We start from the raw sequence: 20,028 nt of genomic DNA, 5'->3' as shown, positions 1-20,028 counted from the left end.
CTAGTTATGATAAAGTTTCACAAGCGAGTTTAAATATAGGATTGTAGTTGATATTATTTATTTATGTTTATTGAAAATGGTGTAGAATATGAAAAACATTTGATTTTTATCAGAATATCATATTCTTTTATACGAAAGCAATAACGCACTGTACTGATTTCTAATTCTTTTGATACAGTGTATCTTAATCACTTTGAATGATTGATGATTTTTTTACTGATAACCGCAAAAGCTTCACATCAGCCTCTTATGGGATGGATAAGTCGAGCATCATCCGCGCAAAACAAAACAGTTTTGTTTCGCCAATAAGTAAAGTCCAATGCATATAATACGAACAAATATCGGTTTGTTCGGTCGGGCCTGCAACTCGAGTCGCTAATGCTATAACTGCCTTAAAGCTATAAGGAATATATCAATATTTCTTCTCTACGTGCTGGTATTGAATAAAGTATTTATTTCTTAAAACGACAGAACGTTCGTTGAGTTTTGTGTCACAGAAATGAATGTTAAAGTATAGCAATGGTGCTCGAGTTTCCATCGTTTCGGCTATCATCAAATAGCCGTCGTCTGGGGCGGTGGCGGAGGCGTCAGAGGCGTCCAAGTCTGTTGCGTCTGCTGCTGCTCCTCCGCAGCGACCTGTTCTTCCGGAGTCGGCTGAGCGTGTCTATGATGCTCGACCACCCCGACTGGGCTGATGAATCTTCGATCCACCTGAATCTGCGAAGAACGACGCGCAAGAAGGTCAAAGCTGTCCTGAAGTTTTGAAAAAGAAGTTATTAACAAACGTACCGTGTGCTCGGCTCGGACAGGCTCAGACTCCTCGTCCCTGGCGTGATCGTATCCGGCAGGTGTGTTCAGGTGATGGTGATGATGAATCGGCGGCGGTGGAGGCTCCTTCGTGTCGTAACTGACGGCCTCGTTCGGGTTGTCAGCGTGACGGGGCTGGTGCTGCTGGTGTAGCTGCTGCATCTGCAAGTGATGAGCTTGCTGCTGGGCTGCCTCGTGATGGTGCTGCTGGTGATGGTGATGCGGGTGCGGGTACTCGGGGTAGTCGTGGAGCGGAGACTCCTGGGGATGGATCGGCTGCTGCAGGGCCGTGCCGTTCTGCGCGGTTTTCAATTTTCGGATAAAAACTTTGGCTATATTATTGTTGAATCGACAAAACGGTCGCTCACCGTGTAGGAGATCTGGTGATGCAGGTGCAGGTTCAAGTTGAGGTACGACTGCTGCTGCTGCTGCTGCTGCTGCTGTTGAATCTGCTCGGACACGCTGGGGTGCAACCAGCTGGTCGGTTGCTGTTCTCCGGCGCACTGCTCCTGGACAGGGTTCCCAGCCGGAGTGTAGAGCGACGGGCTGTTGGTGGCGACTCTGTGCTGGCCCAGATTCTGGTACGGCGAGGTCGGGGACGGCGACGGGGACGAGGGCCAGTCCGGTTGCAGAGACAGCTGCTGCTGCTGCTGCTCGGGACTTCGCGGGGACCAGCCGCTCACGTAGGCGCTCGAGTGCAGCAGTGGTACCGGTCCGTACGGGTCCACGTGTTGCTCTGTCGTGGGACGATGGGAGATTTGAATAATTTCGTCGTTTTTAGCGATAAGTCGTAAGCGATACTCACCCTCCTGAATATACTTATGCCTGAGCGTGTAGGGCGCGGGTCGACAGGTGCTCTTGTGACCGCTCGGGGAGATGCCACAGGGCGACGAGGACAGTCCGGCGTTGGGGCTGCTGTTGCTCGCCTGATTCGGAGCGACGGGATAGTCGTAGTTCATCGACGGCTGCGGCAGAAACCAGGCTCCGCTGTCTGAAAGTCGCAAAACCATTCCCGGTATATGAGTTATAGGTATACATGTATTCGGAGAATCGAATAAGCAGTAAAAAAGATCGCGCGTTTACATTGCGGGTAGGACTGCGAGTCGGCGGGCCGCTCCTTGGCGTCCAAAAACGCCTTGGCGAACGGGTTGTATTTGATCTTGAGACTAGTCACTTCCTCGTTCTGGTAAGCCGTCACGGCGATAAACTGCGTTTCTGGAAATCTGTACGTCAGGACCTGCGCAAACAAACTTTCTCTCACTCGACGCTATCGCGGCTTTTTTTTTTTTTTTTTCGCTGTTCCGATCACGATCTACCTACCGTTCGCTGCTCCTCGGCACCGACGCGAACGAGGTGGACTCGGGGCTCGTACTTGTGCAGCGAGTTCAGCATTATCTGTCCGTTTCCGTTGGACTTGTTGGTCAGCTTGACTTTGGCGAACGAGACGGCCTCCTTCATCCAGTGGGCCCCGAAGTTCGGACTCTCGGGGTGGATGTAGATCGGGTTCGGAGGCGCGACCTCGGCTTTACCCCCGGGCACCCACTCGCCGTTCACGTACTTCCACCTTGGAACACAATTCGTTGCTTGTACATTGTCGCGATTCGCAATTAGAGCGCTGCTAGTATATATATAGGCTTTCAATGTCGCGACGTTGCATAATGATTTGCAATATCAACTCACCTGTGCGGGTCGACCTGCACGAATTCGAGAAGCAGCGTGTACATGGCGGCCGGTTCCAGGCCCCGAGCGACCACCTTTACGACCGGGAACATCCGTCTGAAAAATCGAAAACGTGTCATCTCCTCGGCTCATTTACATCCAGATTTCGAACGAGCGATCCTTCGATGTTCGAATTCATTGTTTCGTGTGTACTTTTTTTGCTACATTTCCAGGCTCGTCGGCGCAGCTCAAAGATAAGAAAGACCGGCAGCAGCAGCGGCACAGGTATACGAGAGACGCGTGTGCAGAGCCGATCGGGCTACAGATATATTTCGAGCCGCGGCTGCCGACGTTGTAAAACTTTATTGCATCGCGCGCGAGCGGCGTATAATATAAAAGGATATTAGCCCGAATAGCAGTGGCTGCTCCTGTCGTCGCGTCGTACACATATATGCGTTTTTCTTATTTCGGCTTTTACTGTTCGCTGCCGCCTCCTCCTTTTACGAATTATCAATTCAGAGGCGACGGATAAAATTTACAATATATATATATGTAATAATACGCGTTTGAAGATCAGCCGACGCCGCGGCGGGATTGAGATGTAAGCTGCTACTTCTTTCACTGCTCGTATAAGCTCGAGTTTCGTTATTGTAAATGAAACGCACCTTCCGTTCTTGGTAACGATCATCTCGTTGGTGATGCACTGGAAGCGCGTCCACAATTCGCGGTCCTCGAGAGCTAAGGAAAGACCGTTGGTACCGGCTGCGTCACCGCATTGCTGAACGTCCGCGCGATCGTCCCTCTCGTCGCCGCCGATCGTTTGCAGTTCCTGCCGATCTTTGCCGTCGCGCTCGGATCGGCAGCGCGCAGGACTGTCGTCCTGGTCGCTCGACGCCACGGTTTGCATTTTCCTCGACTGCTGATCACACTGCAAACATGTTCATCGTGTTTATTTATTTATTTATTTTTTTTTCATTTCTCTCGATCGAAACGATCGCACGCCGATATGCCTCGCGTTATACCTTCTCCCTCCCCGGCGTCGACGTCTTCCCGTGTACAAGCAGTAGCGTTTGTCTCGGCAGCTCGATAGACCTCTTAATTATCAGCTCCTGGAGAAAAAAAGTCCGGTAGCCTGTCTCGTCGCGACGAGTGGCATCCTCTGCAGCTGTTTTTTTTTTCGCAGCGATTCACGCAAACTCGCACACACACGCGCGCGCGATATCACTTAGCCTCCGGGTGAGAAAAACGCGCGCGGAAAGAGAGAGAGAGAGAGAAAGACAAAAGACACAGTTGGGCGCAGGAGCTGCAGCTCACTCGCTGTCAGCTTGTAACACCAGGGCGCGATATTTCACACTAGCCGGCGAACGCGCCGTGGCACCGACTGCCGAGCTCGCCACTGCCCGAGCGCGTTAATTGGCCCTAATTAACCGAGCCGAGAGAACGTCCGAGGCCCCGTTGCCATTGGTGCTTAGAGCACGGCTCGCAACCATTGGTCTCGGGCCCATTCGGTCTCGGGGATGTGGTGAGCTGGTAACCAATCGCGAGGCTCTCGGCCGCGCCTACTCGAGTCGGGACGAGGAAAAAAGAAGAGGGATGTAGGAGCGATTTTTCGTCGATTTTCCGCGACGAACGGGCAGTTTGACGCGCGCCAACTTTCGCTTCGATAGCGCGCGAGCGATTTCGACGATCCAAGTTTTGTGTGACGATTATTGTGTGACTCTGTGCGACGACGATTTTTTCAAGATATTATAAGCTTCGTGCTGAAGGACCTTTTGGACGACATGTCACTCGAGGTAAATTGATCGTAGTATATACTATTTTTGCAAGTGTATTTAAAACGTTAATTCGCGCCGGGCATCGCAGTTGGTACAAGTTGAAAGCAAGAAAAATGAGTAAACACACGGCGATCGGTTGCCGAAAAAGATCCTCCCTCTATAGGCGCGCCGTCGGCTCCGCTGGTACACTTAATAATGAGAAAAATCAACACAAAGCGCATCGCGCGTCTGTCTGTGTGTACGTCGACGTCGCCTTTATATTTGAGGAGAAGCAGCATTTCGGTTGAAAGTCGCGCGCGCATCACGAGTGCCGTTGTGTTTGCCCGCGAGTCCTCGTTTCTCAACTCCGGACTGAAAGGAATAAGTCGAACTCGCTGAAATAATTATTTATCTCGACAATACATTTGTTATGAACACGCATCAGCCTCCTGATTAATCTTCTGCGTTGCGACATCGTGCAAGTATTTCGAAAAGAAGAAAAAAAGGGCCACCATAAAGCCACCATAATTTCTGCCGGCGCTCGGCAACGTCCGCAACCAAAAGGAAACAGCAACTTTACAAGCTTTGAAAACCTCTTAATGCATTTTATACCCCGAGAGGCTCAGCAGACACACGCGTAGAGACCTCAGCAAACAAATAGTCGGATATCGCTCCTAATAACCCCAGTCCATGCCTACTGCTGATGCCTACGCGAGAGAGAGAGAGAGAGAGAGAAAAAAGGGGCAGCCCTTTTGCGGCCCGCAGTCGCAAATACACGCGGCGAGGCTCTCGGCTATGAGGCCCATAAAAATTCCTTCCCCGATCAAAGCTTCCACGATAACCCACTGCGCTTTTTACGGCTCTGTGTGTGTGTGTGTGTGTGCTCTTATACCGATTTTTCAAACTGCGCTTTCGGATAGCTCACTTGCCGTGAGTGTATAAGGCTGATTGAATTTTGCTTGATAAATTTTACAAGAGGCATATTACAGTCGGAGATCGGGGGAGCCGTTAAGCCGAATTGAGATTTCGTTTAGCATACAGTTTTTTATCTATATTGCAGAGTCCGTAGCTGTATAAGGATACACATTCGGACTTTACAGCCCCGAAAACGGAAGCGCGGTGAAAATGAGAGATCAAAGCCTAGAGTAGAAGACACTTTTACGACGGGCATATCGCCCGTGGTTTTATTGTTTGTTCCATTCTTTATTTTTAGCCGTGTAATGGTCCTTCGAAAAAAAAGGAGCGTAATACTGGTATGAATGACTAAATTCATCGTATGAGAAATTGAATTTATTGAAAAATACGATATTGAAAAAAATCTCAAACTAACTTATATACATTGTCGAAAAAAAATGGTAAGTCACTCATCAGCAGTAGCAATCGAAGAATCCGGACAATCCCGCTTCGTCTCTTCGATCTTGATCTTCCTCTTCTTCGACGGCACGCGCAAATCCAGACACTCGTCCTGCTGATGCTCCTCACGCTTATCGTCTTCCGTCGGTCGAGCAAACGAGTGACTTTGGCTGTGCGCCGGCGGCGGCTCTATTTCCCTCGCTGTCGGCCATTCTTGCGCTTTGCAGTTCTCGCTCTTGACAGCGGTACACTTTCGATGCAATTTTCAAAATGTAAAATCGGAATCGAGCGAAAGACAAAAACAAATTGGCTCGATTTTTACCTGAGTCGAGGGTCTGGCCGAAAACTCCGGTGGCTTTGTCCTATGGCTCGTAGGATCGTCGGGTGAGGTTCGGTATGGATGGCGGGATTTTAGGAGGCTCTTGGTTGGAATCAGCTGAGGGAGAAGTAAAAGAGATAACGATTAGTGAAAAGGCACAGTGGTATTATACAAACGTTTATTTATTTGGTTCGGTAATTCATATATAATAATCGTCATCGCACGCTGCGTTGAGCCGGCGCAATTTTTATTTTCTGTATAATTTTTAGATTTTTTGTTTTTTAATGTACTATACTTTGACTCTGCTGTATATATGCTCGGGAGACCTTTTGATTTGTTTCCTTCTATAATTTGGCATTGTTTGCGTGTGTAATTTTTGGTAGGACATGCTTCTTCATTGTCGACGCATAATACAAATATTACAGTCGGGTTTATTACAGATTTTGCCTCTTAAATTGTACACCTTTTAATTATACATCTGTCTTTCAAAGTGATATGTACGTGAGTGTTGTGGCGGATTTGATTTTAGTCATTACGTGTATGATGATCGTACGGCTGAGTATACGGTTTAGGGTGACAATTATTGAAAATTTTAAAACGCCGTCGATCCTTTCGTTAAAAATGCTACGAATCTTAGTTCTCTAGAGCTACTACACGGGTATTAATCGGAAAAATTCCTTATACGATCTTTGCTCAGTTCTGCTAGAAAAATTTCTAAAGATATAATAAGTATTCCTTTATACTGTCTCGAGAGTCTCGCAAAATTTCGGTTCGAAATGAAGAACAAAAAACAAATTATACAAAATAGTTTCGGACTGTCCCTTCTCCCACCCGCCGATCGCTTCGGCTCTCCGAGTTTCCGGATAGCGAAGATAGATGGCGAACATGAGCTTTTCTATTCTCCTTGTTCAGTATCTGCGAGTCCAGTGCACATATAGCAGTCTCTCGCATATGGCAAAAGTGCATTCGATCGGGTCTGCTTGGACCGCTCATGCTGTAACTGCTTATGCGTACTTGGATATAACTATATTGAAATCGCGTAGACCTTCGAAACAGTATGCAGCAGTTGTTTTTGATTATATTCTCGAGTTTATACTTCGTTTTGAAAAACAGAATGCGTCGTATTATCGATATTTTGCGAACGACTCATCTGCATAGTGCGACAAATAAAACTTTCGCCACGTGACAATATTATTCATCGGCTCGCTTTGACTTTCCGAGCATTCGATTTTTTCCTTCCCACGAGTGTATATAGTTATTTATCACTTATTGTTCCAATTTTCACGCTAAGATGAATCATCTCCTAAGATACACCTCGACGAGGGTCGTGTTGGGGGGTTATTGGCCGTCAAAGAATGTTTATTTTTTTCACTCGTTTGTATTATAGAGAAATGAACGTTATACGTTTTTTTTTTTTGGGTTTGAGAGAAGCTCGAGACGCGTGCGGTTCTTCGTGTATCGTTTTTCTGGTTTCGATTAAAAAAATAAACGCATGGATGTGTATGTGGACGTGGTCGAACGGGAGCGCGCATCGAGAAAAGGAGAAAGAAATCATTTGGTCCCATTATAGGTACAGGATAGGTATAGGTGTATGTGTGTGTGTGTCTTTCTCTCATTCGTCATCCAGCTGCTTTCCTTCATCATTTCAGCGTGAATCATTGCAATCAACCGTCCCTGACGCTACGCGCGCTTGTGTGTGTGTGTGTGTGTGTATATTCATGTATATTATACATCTAACATTGGTACTTCTTTTTATACAGACTGCCGCCGGACGTCTCGAAGAGCTCGGTTGGCAAATTCGAATATACTTATAGGACGTACAAGTACTAATAAATTCAATCTGGCCATTGTTACGGATTCCGAGTTTTCGCGGCGTGAATGCCCATAGGCTTTGCGTTTGACGTCTGCATAGCTGTGAGAAACGATCGAAATTGATATACACGGCAAATCGGACAAAGCTGACGCGTATACTGCGACATATCGTATTACGCGAGCTCTGTGTAGGCCGACCGAGCTCCGCGGGAGCGTCCGCGGAATTCGAATTAAATCTGGCCCTTTGTCCCTCTTACATATACCCCGTCAGCGTTGATCATACCATTTTCCTATGTATTATAAGGAAATCCTTTCCCCGTGTACAGCGAGAGAGGGAGAGTGAGCCGCGCCTCCGACGCTCTCCTCTCCTCGCACGCCTCTAAAATCTACTAAATTATTCTTTTATGTATATATATATATATAATATAATCTTTTATCACATATTTAATCATTTGGTAATAAATATCAATAACTTATTAACAATATAATAGAATTGTTAACACGTAAAATTTGTTTTCGCATTACAGCATTCTTTTTTTTCATACGTTTAAAATCGTCGTCCGTTCGTTTATCCTGTTTGCTTGTTCATTTGTTGGCTCTTTTGATTATAATTGTTTTTTCTCATGCCTGCTTGCTTTATCCCTAGTCGTACTTGATTCTGCGTGACTACTAGTTCATTTTTCTTTACGATTATCCTTATACACTGAGAAAAGAACGATAAAACTGGCAAGCAAACGTTTAATTTTCGTTTCCTAAAGTATATACTTCCTCTGCGGAAATTCATCGAAAATTATAATAAGTGTATATAATTATTATAATTTGTCGCTGTAAACAAGAGATTGTCTTTACTAGTACGATAATTATACGATAATAGAACCTGCACTTGGATTAAACTAAAGTTTAAAAGAGAATTTTCCAAAAGGTATATATAGTATCGTAAGGTCGATTCGAAAATTCGTTATAATGATATAAGTCATTAATAAAAGGCTTAAATGACTGCAAGTATTGGTGTATCGAAATTTTGGTTTGTCGCGGCTTCTATTTTCGGATACCTTAATTATTATAACATAATTAATATACTTAATTCATACATATGTCCAGTCCATCGGAAGGCACAATTTTGATAACCAATTGAAATGTTAACGATTAGATAAAGATGCCGTCGTTTTAATAATTCATTTTTCTCTTGACATCCTAGTTCGTATGCGTTTATTTGTATATTTTCCATTTCGTTCTATACCTTAAGCTTAATTATTTTGTTACTTTTTAAATTTGCTAGTTCACGCGTTCACGATTAGCATACCTATACCCTTAAACTTACAGTATTTTGTTCTTCTATTCTTTACGCGTGAAAGTAAAAGGAACACGTATACAATTCGTACCTACGAATTCTCATCACGTTAAAATGCGTTAATCTTTCAAGTACTTTCTTTGACCGAATAATCGTAACAACTACAATGTTGAACTTTCATTCATGTTATTTTTATTTTTTGTTATAGCTTGCTTCGTCTACTGAGATAGTGGGTTGAGAAAAGAGTTGTTCAGTTTTCCTATGGATTATGCGAAGAGTATTAATGATGATTGTATAACTTTGGCCATTTTATTGAATCTCGCGAGGTCGGCGTAATTTTCGAAAATCGACATTATCTCGGCGCGTATTAAAAAGTTTGTCAAGTACATGCGTCTATACGGTTGCCTCTGCAAACTCTTTTCTCATCGTCACAGCTCACCGTCGGCAAGTCGATGCGCAACACAGAGATTGAATGCCATTGAACGTCTATCCCCCGTCACTCGTCGATCAACAAAGTGACGCTTTTCGGAAGCATAAATTTCACGTCAATACCACGTAACTACACTGTCCATCCACGTTACGAATGAACTTGTACACTCCACTGACATCCTCGCGAGCTCGAGGAATCGAAAATGAGGCTAGCTCGAATATTCACCTATAACTTCCTATATATAGCGAATTTGATTAAGACATCGATATGGCACAGAATTCGGGGATTCGCACAGCGCGGACTCGAAAGTAAACTACGGAAGTACATCTGGTAATATTGCTAGCTACGATATATCAATTGTGTATAATATATATATATATATATATATATATATATAATAATGTAATTCGCTATACGCGTTATCGTAGAGACTGCTGACTATGTAATATAATCGCGCGTTTACTTCCAAGTCCGCGTGCGACTGTGTCCTCCTCTGGAGCGTTACACTTGGAAATATATGTACAATCCCACCCCTCCTCGGGGGAAGAGAGCTCTATACAGAGAGACAGAAAGACGATTATCCACGCCAACGAGTATCTCCATTAGATCTCGCTGCCGATCGCCCCGGCGTACGGGCTGTGCCAGGTGTGCGCGGAGGGCATGACCGGACTGCCGTTGTAGCCGCTGTAGTCGGGCGAGGAGGATCGTCCGCTGTCGAACTGCGAGGGTAGCTCCTCGGACTTGCTACTCACGTTGACGGCCTCGACGAGGCTGGCGAAGAGCTCCGAGCGCGAGAACCTGCCGATCTCCGTCGAGCCGAACGCCTGCTGGAAGCCCGGTAACGGCTGCTTGCTGGCCTGCGTCGTCGTGGTCGACTCGGACTCCAGGAGGCCGTCGGGGGTGCAGCTCGAGCTCGAGGACGGAGGTCTCGGCGTCGTCGTCCACCTCGGCAGCTCCTCCGCTTTCTGCTCATCCGGCGCCGGTAACTGGGACAGCTGCAGTTCCATCAGCGGCGTCTTCACCTGCAATGCGCACGAGGTTCAAATATTAGCGCGGGAATTCCGAGGATCAATACGCGGCCGGGGAGGAAAAACTTCCAGCGTGTTTACCTGCTGCTCCTCTTGGGAGTAGGACGAGTGGAGGCGTCGGGCAAGGTCGTCCTGCATTTTGGCCTCGTATGACATCTGCATCTCCGCAGTCGGGTATCCGCAGTGGCTCTGCTGTTGACTCTGCTGCTGCTCTCGTAGGAAGACCATGTGCCTGTTGCTGCGCTCCTGCTGCTGCTGCTGCTGCTGCTGCATCAGGCTTTGGCTCGTGGCTTTAGGGGTGGAATTCGGGACACGCTCATGAATCATGATAAATTCAAAATCATCGTTATTACTCACGAAAAGGTACGTTGCAGAACTGTCCCCAGGCCCGGGGGTTCGAATGGGGCGGCGCGTTCTGCATACCCCTGTGCAAGCTGTTCATCTTGGACATGAGCGCGCCCCTCGAGTGATAGGCGCTAACTCCGTTCTGCGAAGGATATCGGTTAGTACGAAGCGAGAAGAGAATGTAAGGAGATGCGAAGGAGAGAAAAAGAGTAGCGGGAGGCGAAAATCGATATAGTGGTAGTCGATCCGGGACACGTATCTCGCTCGCTCGCTCGCGGGCGCGCGCGCGCGCGCGCACGCGTATCGATTAGCGGCTCGTTAAGATGAGAGACCAATCACCTGATAAGGGTGCCACTTTTGCTGCTGTCCCTCGGGCGTAAAGTCGCCGCAGTAGTCGGAGTTGGCCTCCTGAGCTCCGTTCACCGGATAGGCCGACGGGCCGGTGGGAAAGGGCCCGTTTTGAGGGACGCAGTCCTGCAGCTGCTTCCTTATCACGTCCTTCGTCTTGTCGAGGGTGCGCTGGTGCGCCGCCATCACCTGCGGGGGAGATAGAGCCTTTCTGTGTTATATTCGCGGTTGGACACCGCGTCTAATGGAAAAAGGGGAGAATTTTCCCTTCCGACGTGTAATCGAGTTTTTCGCTTAATTTTAACGGCAGCTCCGAGAGGGGAAAAAAAAGGAAAACATCCTCTCGAAAAATCAAAGCCCGCAATGCGCATAGGAGCGAGAAGAAGAGGAAAATCCGCTCCGGAATTTTCGCGCTCTCGCGGAGAGATAAATCAATCGGGCCGTCACGTGGCCCCTGCTGCTGCCGCCTCCTCTCGCTCCCTCCCTGTATATAGGTGTGTGTGTGTGTGTGTGTGCGTGTGTGGGAGGCAGCACAGCAGCAGCAGCAGCAGCAGCAGCACGTATACGTGCGTGGAGCAAGCAAGAGAGAAGAGTATCGATTGGCCTTTGCCTACCCTGGGCGAGAGAATGGGCTTCGGATGAGTGACCGGCGCCGCCGCTGGCTGGGGCAGCGCGGACGAGCCGGTGTGGCCGAGCGGAAACCATGGGCCGATGATTCGATTTGCGGCAGCGATCGTCGATGAGCCACCGACACCGCCCGGCAACGGGGACACCGGCTGCTGCTGACCGTTGCTCGTTCCTGACGCTGTTGTCCTGGAGGAGACTGGACCGTTCACTGCTGGCGGCTGCTGCGTGCGGCTCTGCTCGCGCATCGCTTTACGCAGCCGGGCCTCCTTCGGATTGTACACGTAGTCTGGAACAGCGATTTGAATTTTCGCTAAATTTACCAGCTCTCGGGGTTAACTCGGCGGGACACCTGCCGCGAGACGTTATACTCCTTGCGGGTCATCGCCTCGATTTACGCCGCTCGGCGAAACGAGAGGGTGATGCTCGCTCCCCCCCCCCCTCCCTTATAGACTCGTCTAGACTCCTTTTTCATCGCCGAATATACACTCGAGCGTTACAGGCGGTAAACTTAAGCGATGAATATCAATGCGCGTAATGTTCCTTAAAATAGCGTTCAGCCCTTTCGAAAAATTATCCAATCAACGCCAAGAGAACGTGACGCGCCCGAGATTAACCCACTACTCCAGTTGGCGAGCGAGATAGGCACGCGTGTGTGTGTTTTTTTTTTATTCGCGCGTATGAACGACATCCCTCGACGCGGAGATAATTAATTGAATTAAGCACTCTGTGCGGCCCGGTAAATGGGTTTGCGACGCGTAGCGCGTTTAAATAAGAATAGACACCATTTCGACCTCTTGGCCGTTTCGTAATCGGGCTAAACGGATAAAATCTATATGCTTTGAGTTTCAAAAGCGAGCAACGTCGAGGGGATTGTTATTCTACAGCTCGTCTCAACCTTTCACGCCTACGCGTTATCGCGATCCTTATACGAACGGGACGGTTATACTAAGCTTTAAATGGTTGTTTCGAAAAAAAAAAAATCACATCAGAGTACAAAGCGTCGCGCGGAGTTTGTTTACAGCGTGTCGCAACGAGAGCCGATCGATAGGGCAGGAGAGAAAAAATATCGCTGGAATCTATATTCGAATGGGGATGTAGTACGCTCGGCTATAAATACGCGCGAGCAGCGATACTCGTCTTAACCTTGAGTTCGCTTCTTATATCCGAATAAATAACGGAGCTCTGCCGAGATGCGCCTGCCTGTCTGGCAGCTCCGTATGAATGAAATCAGTAGAAAGGGGACTGGGTCCGGTCGGACACTCATGCCCTGGCTGATCTACTCTATACTCGATCTCATCGATCTATGCGAACTATCGCCGTTCGATCGACGAGAAAAAGGCGTGCACGTAAGGGCTGAATGAAACGCTAAGGGAGCCTCGACAAAAAGCGCGGGGGCGCCTTGGCGGCGAAGCGCAAAAGTGCGCATCGATCGTCGCCTCGCGTATAAGTGCAGCACACACACACACACACACACACACACGTACGTATCCATACCAGTCGGATAGGCAGGTGGCAGCCTGCAGTTGTATCTCGCTTCGATCGCGGCGTTATACGCTGGCGCGTAGGCGTTCGCCTCGTAGCAGTACTGCTGCGCCGGGTAGTGATGCTGCTGATGCTGCATCTGCATCTGCATCTGCTGTTGCTGCTGGAGATGCTGCTGTTGCTGTTGCTGCTGTTGTTGTTGTTGTAGCTGATGCTGTTGCATCTGCTGCTGGTGATAGTAGTGGTGGTGTCCCGCAGTCGCGTACGGCCGCACGTAGTTGCAGCAGTCCATCGCTGATGCGTTTTGAGTTCTGGAAGCCCCGATTTTTTCTCTCTATTATTATCACGTCTACGCTGCACTGCACTCGCGTATCGCTGCACACTCGCGGACAGAGCTAGAGAGAAGGGCGCGCGACGCGTTTCTCTGTTTTGATTCGGCCAGCAGCAGCACCACGTGCGCGCGCTCTCTGCTCTACACAAGACTGCAGCTGCTATTAGGTGCAGTAGCGCTTTCGTCTCGCGGCGAAGAGCCGCGCAAGCTCCTGCAGCCGAGGCTGGTGCTGTCGCTGCAAGCTCATTCTGCTGGGGACGACGCTGCTCGGTCCCTTCATCTCGCGATCACTCGTCGTCGTCGTCGTCGTCGTCCGAGCTTTGGATGATACTCGATAGCGGCCGATTCTCAACTCCGGCTAAAGCTCTCTGATGCTGTAGCCGCATGTTGCGGGGAGGATTCACGTGTCACACGGCTCGTCGGCTACACAATGCGGAGACGCTGCACTCGCGGCAGCCGCTCGACTCTCTCTCCCACTCGGTCGCGCTTTTGCGCACGCGACTCGCCGAGCGCGCAACTCAGAACGAGGACAGTCGAACGGCCGCAGAGGAGGAGGAGGAGGAGGAGGAGGTGGCGGCGCTCCTCGCTATATACCTAGAACTGTGTGATGCTCCACGAGGGAGAGGAGGATGGATTTTTTATTTACGCTTCTTTATTTTTTTTTTTTTTTACTACACGCCTCCAGCTGTTGCATCGAATGGTCGTTACGATTTATAAGCATCGAGAAGAGGTTAGGCGTATACGCTTTTACAGGCAGTCTCCCCCGGCAGGGAGCTGCACTACTCGCTCGGCTTTCGCAGCGCCGCTGCAATCAATACCTCCTCTCCCGGCGCCTCTCCACTGCGCGTCACTCAGCCGACAACCTCCGACGGTTCAACTCGTACACAACGTCCGTCTCGCGCGCGACTCTATCTATATGCGCGGGCGCTCTTCCCTTCTCCTTCTTCTTCTTCTTCTTCTTCTTTTCCTCGGCGGCGCGAGGGTGACGAAATTTTTTATCGGATATCCCGCGATCCTGTGGGAATTTTCCGTGCAGACTCCCTCTGTACTCGCGCGACCGAATATTCGACGGGAAAGAGTGTCAGTGAACCCTTCACGCTGCGCCGAGACGTATAAGGGGGCGTTTAGGCTGGGATTATTTTCATCCTGCGTGTAATATTGCTGACGACGATCGCGTTTTCATCGCGTTTCAATTTCAGTTCCCGCTCGATATTACCCGGCGCTGCAGCTTTTTACCGAGCGCCAAGTGAGGACATGCGGATTGATCTTCTCTCCCCTTCTACTTTGAGCTACTGCTGTACGTGTAATACACACACACACGAGAGCTTGACCTGACGTCACCTCGCGAAGAAAGCCGGGAGGGGCGCTTCGGAGATCAAACACGTTGGGGAGGGGCAGGATGAAAGGCCGCATAGAGCTATAGGTGGGGGAGGGCGATCGAAAGTTTTTTTCGGCACATCTCTCCGAATTTTCCAGCAGAGAGTCGAGAGAGCAGTCGCGATTATCGATTCGAGCAAACCTATTTATCTTAATTCCCTGCGCGCGCTCGCGTAACGAGAGCGTCAGTCCTCGAGCGGCGCAGTAGAAAGAGTAGCGGCCCGGTCAGACTAATGCGCGCGCGAGCAAGGTGAGGGAGGAAAGAAGGCCTTCAGGTGTAGCTTCGCTCCGCGCGTCTGTGTGTGTGTGTGTAATACGTAACCCGCGATCTGGCTAATTGCGACCGATCGATTCGCATGACCGAATTCCCCGCGCCGCCTACGAGTACGAGAAGAAAGAATAAAAAAAAGCACGTGTATACACGGAAATCAATGTGCCGGAGGAGGCAATCGATATACCCGCGCGCGATCATCGATTCCATCTCCCATATGCCTCGACGCACAGTTTCGAGGAACTATATAACACGCGCGCCTATGACCAATGGAAAGGGTGCGGAGGACGGCTGACCGGGAGGCTTTCTCTTCCGCGACGCTGTACACAGCCTGGCGTATACATAACACAGCGCGACTGCAGCACACAGGAGGGAGTCGAGCCCGGCTGCTGCTTGCGCGCGCGCGCCTATTGATTTTGCCCGCGTGCATCGGTGCGTCTACGCCTCGTAGCGCTCGAAAATGAGAGAAAAAAAAAAAACAGACCGAGAATTCTCGAGAGGCGCGACTCTGTTTTTTTTTAATACACTCGAGAGGCTTATCTGTAGCCGCGATCGCGCTCAATTAGAGCGATGTAAAATTTTCGGCCTTTATGCCTCGACGCACGAACCTGGATACTTCCTCTTGTGCTCCGCGTCGACTTCGCGTGCGAGCGCGAAGTATTTCTCCTTCAGCTCCTTCGGCATGGTTTTCCAACGGACGCCCAGCCTGCGTTGATCAACGTGATATCGAGCGCGTTATACATAGGTTGGGGGACAAAAAGAAAAAAATAAAGATTTTTCACCTGACGCTTATGTCCTTGTTGCTCTCCCTGGGATTCTCGACGGCGAGTTTCTTCCGCCACTCGTTGGCGAAGAGCATGAAAGCGTTGGCCGGTCTGGGGATCTTCACCTTGGCTCCGGCGCTGTTTCTCCCGTCGGCTTCGTCCTCGCTCTTCCCCGAGGACACGGAGTTTTCGTCGTTCGCCTCCAGCTGCTGTCTCAGAGCTATCTCCGACTTGGACTCTATCCGGATCTGTCGTCTGCTGGATAGCTCTTCGTCGCTGTTCTTCTCCATCAGGACTCCGATCAGCTGACACTTTGGCTGTTTGGCGGAGACCGTAGCCTCGGGTTGGAGACGCACCAGACGCTTGCCGTCGGCGGTCAGGGCGAGGATCTCGTGTTTACGCGGCGCTGGCTTAGATGCTGCAGGAACTGCCGAATCGGAAACGGTTGAACAATGGTCGTCGAGTGGCGAAAAGCCAACTCTTACCTTTCTCCACGAAGCTCAGGAGAACCTTCTGCTTCTCCATCTCGGCTGGACTCGTGCTTCAATAATCAAACTTTCCGTCGATGAGAACACGAGCGCTATCTCATTATTATACTCTGCGTCGATGAGCGAGCGATCGTTGTGTTGTTGAAAAAAGCCGACGATCTGGCCGCAGTCGTTGTCAAGAAGCGCGCGCGAACCTGCCAAACAATCGCGACGCCGCGAAAGAAGACGATCGCCGGCGCGCACGTCCCCCCTCTGCACGCGTTGTGTTCCGGGAATCGGCTCGACTCGTTGTTCGGAGCTGCAGCTTCTGCTTGTGTGTTTACCATGGGAAACGACGACGAAAGCGAGTGCGATTGCGACGAGCCACAACTGGGGATCGATTATTACGGAGCTCTGGGACTGAATCGGGAATGTACCGGCGAGGACGTGCGCAGGGCGTAAGGCGAACCTTTGCTTATTGGTTATGTATGACCTACACATTTCGTGAAATCGTGGCAACATTGTATATAGACGCCAATAACACGGTTAAACGTCTACGAGACAATTCGAATTTCCCGCGCGTCGTCTGCTGTACGAGTAATCTTCGTATACGATCATCGATATACGGAATATATAATAACAATGCTCAGCTGCGCAGATGGCGCGCGCGATAATTAATTAAAGAAACGCGCGCGTCGGAGAGGACGTGAGTGTTTTTGCGGGCGACACGAGAGCAGCGGTTGATCATTAGCATGTCGCGTTATTCGAACGTCTATCGACGACGAGTGTCGTCAGCTGCTCGAGATGATGCTGGATAGCGCCGACGACGTTTTCCAGCCGAATTTCATGCTTCTCCTGCTGCTCTTGATTCTCCTCTCGCACTACCTTCTCAACGAGGATCCACCCAATAAGTAATGCAATTTCATATATCGCTGCTGAAATCGACTCTTTTTCCCGCGCGCTTATTATGCGTTACACACTTGACGTTTCGGATTTACGTAATTGCGATCCATTGCGTCAAGGCTTCTCGTTTTCATAAGTATAGTAATTTTTGGAGTTTACCGTACAGCAGCAGCAGCAGCTGTGGCTTCTGCTGTACTCTGCAAATATTATTTTTCGACAGAGATAAGGAGTGACGCTTCGATAAGGAAATTATCATCTCTTATGCTTTTCTGATTTCAGCTTCAGACGGCTGTCGCTTCGTTTTCACCCGGAGAGAAATCAAGATGCAGCTCAAGACACGCTGCAAGATGACCTTCGCCGAAAGGCCTTCGCCGTCGTCGCGGAGGCCTACGACGTCCTGTCCGACCCGCTCAAGAGGGCCGTTTACGAGCAGTACGGCGAGGAGGGACTGAAGAGGGGCATCCGCGGACCCGAGGCTCCCGTCAAACCCTACGTCTTCCACGGCGAGCCGATGCGGACCTACAGGTGCGAATATCCCGATTAATATCTTTAAACTAGTTAAGTGCAGGGCTTAGAGATAGTTCTCTCGATGCAGGGAATTCTTCGGAACCGAGAACCCCTACGCCGATCTGCTGGATAACGCGGCGAATCCTCTGCCGCTCGAGGACTGTCCGGAAGCTCGGGGAGAGAAGAAGAAGGACGAGCCGATCGTGATGCCGCTTGCGTTATCCCTAACCGAGGTAAGTACAGGCACACTCTTTCCGCGGAGATCTCTTTGACCGAAATCCTTGATTTTTTTCCTCTGCCTTCAATGTTTATTAGCGAGACTCGCGCGCGCGCGCGACATTTGAAATTCAAATCAGCCGCGCGAGAATCGCTCTTTTGAGTCTATAGACTCGATACGTCTCGTCGCGATTCTTTGTCAGTTCCGCGCGGCGCAAAGAAAGCGAGGAAAAAAGGAAGGATAGGTATTCGAGATGAGATAAGCATCTCCGCGGAAAGAGAGCTGTGAGCGCGCGAGCGGCATAAATATTTGAATGGTCTTTTTGGCGCGCGAGCACAGGTCTTTTACGGCGGAGTCAAGAAAATGAAGATTCAACGGCTGGTCCTCGTGGGAGACGACGACGACGACGACGACGACGACAAAGTGGAGAGGAATAAGAGGCGGAGGACGGCTCTGGAGGAGAAAATTCTCTCTATACCGATAATGCCGGGAATGCCTTCCGGAGCGAAAATCGTCTTCCCGGAGGAAGGCGATCAGGGCCCGACGAAAATTCCCGGTGAGAGAGAGAGAGAGAGAGATGCTCATAGAATCTAACGTCCTTTGACCGACCGCCCCCGCGTTTTTTCCTTTGATCTCGGCGTTACAAATCCCGTTTCCTCTCGCCGTGATCTCCCTTTCGCGAATTAACGTTCTTCGCTTTTCCAATGACGAAAAGGGGTGACGTAATCACACCGATCGAGAACGAAAAGTGTATGGAATATGCAAAACGCAGCGCTAATGCCCTTGGACGCATTTTTGCACGAGCGGAGTTCGTCCCGTCTGAAATAGTAGACGCGAGGCGTGCCGCAGTGCACGTAATCGAATTGTCTCGGAAAACGTCAATACTGTATTATATCTTTCGCAGCCGACGTTGTCTTCGTGACTGAGGACAAGCCGCACGAGACTTTCAGAAGGGACGGCTCGAACCTGAGGATGACTGTGGACGTGTTCCTCAACGAGGCTCTCACCGGGACGATCGTGACGGTGAACACCATCGACGATCGTACTCTCCGTATCCCGATAACCTCGGTCATCTCGTGAGTATTCCATATTTCCATCAATGATACTTACGCTGTCTGACGCGTCCCTAACCTTCATCTACTCGAATTATTGTTTTCTTCCAGTCCGGATTACCAGAAGACGATCTCAGGCGAGGGTCTGCCGCTGGTGGAGGATCCGGAGCAGCGAGGCGACCTGATAATCGACTTCAACGTCGAGTTCCCCTCCTACCTGTCCGAGGCCAGCAAGAGCTACGTCCAGAAGGCCTTCGACGTCGCACTGGATGATCGTAGGGACGACAACGCTGGCAAGAAGAGAGGATCCCGTCGCATCGTCCTCGCCGACAAGCTGTACATGCGAAGCGACAAACTCGCGCAGATCTGCAGGCCGTGAAGTTTTTTATCATCGTTGTACTCCTGCTTTCTATGAATAACAAAACGTTTTTTATTTTGCCAGTACACGCAACGGCGTTAATTATTTCCTCGTCCTTTCCTCCACGTCGAAGATCGTTGCGCAAGACGTTTTTCTCTCTCTCTCGTACAAGAAAAATAAGTATACTCGCAAAAAACGTTGCTTACCTCCGAATACGACGCTCGCCGGGTAACGAAGCGAGAGCGTCGTCGGCAAGTCAGTTCCCTGGCGGTCGGTCGCGCGAGATGTCGCTATCTCTCGAGTCGAGGCCAACGTCGGTGCGGGTTTATTTAGCAGAGCGAGTAACGCGCGCGAGAGAGAATAGAGTAAGAGGCAGTCTCGCTCTGGACAAAAAATCCAGCGAGTATAATATACATCGGTAAAGGCAGCGCAGTCGCCCCGTCGGCTCCGGTGCGCGCGGAGAGAGAAACGCGATCGCGCTGAATTTTCGGTACCGGCAAACTTCCGCCTGCTGCTGCTGTGTCAC

General features: G+C 49.8%; 3 protein-coding genes across 7 annotated transcripts; 1 reads left to right on the top strand and 2 right to left on the bottom strand.

Annotated features, from left to right (window-relative positions):
- Positions 1–342: 342 nt before the first annotated feature.
- On the bottom strand, positions 343–5,389 carry LOC100117178 (T-box transcription factor T). Its single transcript, XM_008206587.4, has 9 exons — positions 3,489–5,389; positions 3,132–3,394; positions 2,488–2,583; positions 2,128–2,371; positions 1,891–2,044; positions 1,613–1,798; positions 1,176–1,543; positions 790–1,104; positions 343–717 (listed from the first exon to the last, which is right to left on the bottom strand). Exons 2-9 carry the CDS (start codon positions 3,371–3,373, stop codon positions 553–555), a joined length of 1,770 nt encoding a protein of 589 aa, XP_008204809.1. The 5' UTR covers positions 3,374–3,394; positions 3,489–5,389; the 3' UTR covers positions 343–552.
- A 106-nt stretch (positions 5,390–5,495) lies between these two features.
- LOC100117216 (ras-interacting protein RIP3) lies at positions 5,496–16,647 on the bottom strand. Of its 2 annotated transcripts, XM_001601469.6 has the most exons (10): positions 16,484–16,647; positions 16,017–16,425; positions 15,843–15,940; positions 11,761–12,059; positions 11,138–11,335; positions 10,811–10,940; positions 10,535–10,743; positions 10,178–10,447; positions 5,896–6,009; positions 5,496–5,823 (listed from the first exon to the last, which is right to left on the bottom strand). In XM_001601469.6, exons 1-10 carry the CDS (start codon positions 16,521–16,523, stop codon positions 5,581–5,583), a joined length of 2,010 nt encoding a protein of 669 aa, XP_001601519.3. In that variant the 5' UTR covers positions 16,524–16,647; the 3' UTR covers positions 5,496–5,580. The 2 variants fall into 2 exon arrangements, with proteins under 2 accessions (XP_001601519.3, XP_031780243.1); XM_031924383.1 differs by lacking the exons at positions 15,843–15,940; positions 16,017–16,425; positions 16,484–16,647 and adding an exon at positions 13,268–15,075.
- On the top strand, positions 15,182–19,590 carry LOC100117252 (dnaJ homolog subfamily B member 13). Of its 4 annotated transcripts, none has more exons than XM_031924386.1 (6): positions 15,182–15,213; positions 17,648–17,893; positions 17,964–18,108; positions 18,432–18,648; positions 18,997–19,168; positions 19,256–19,590. In XM_031924386.1, exons 1-6 carry the CDS (start codon positions 15,197–15,199, stop codon positions 19,521–19,523), a joined length of 1,065 nt encoding a protein of 354 aa, XP_031780246.1. In that variant the 5' UTR covers positions 15,182–15,196; the 3' UTR covers positions 19,524–19,590. The 4 variants fall into 4 exon arrangements, with proteins under 4 accessions (XP_031780246.1, XP_001601548.1, XP_008204811.1 ...); XM_001601498.6 differs by lacking the exon at positions 15,182–15,213 and adding an exon at positions 16,730–16,923; XM_008206589.4 differs by lacking the exon at positions 15,182–15,213 and adding an exon at positions 17,147–17,376.
- Positions 19,591–20,028: the final 438 nt, after the last annotated feature.

The sequence above is a fragment of the Nasonia vitripennis genome, chromosome 2, assembly GCF_009193385.2.
Source record: "Nasonia vitripennis strain AsymCx chromosome 2, Nvit_psr_1.1, whole genome shotgun sequence".
In the NCBI taxonomy this organism is placed as follows: domain Eukaryota; kingdom Metazoa; phylum Arthropoda; class Insecta; order Hymenoptera; family Pteromalidae; genus Nasonia; species Nasonia vitripennis.
Note: the sequence above shows the minus strand (reverse complement) of the source record. Positions and strands in the feature narration are given on the sequence as shown.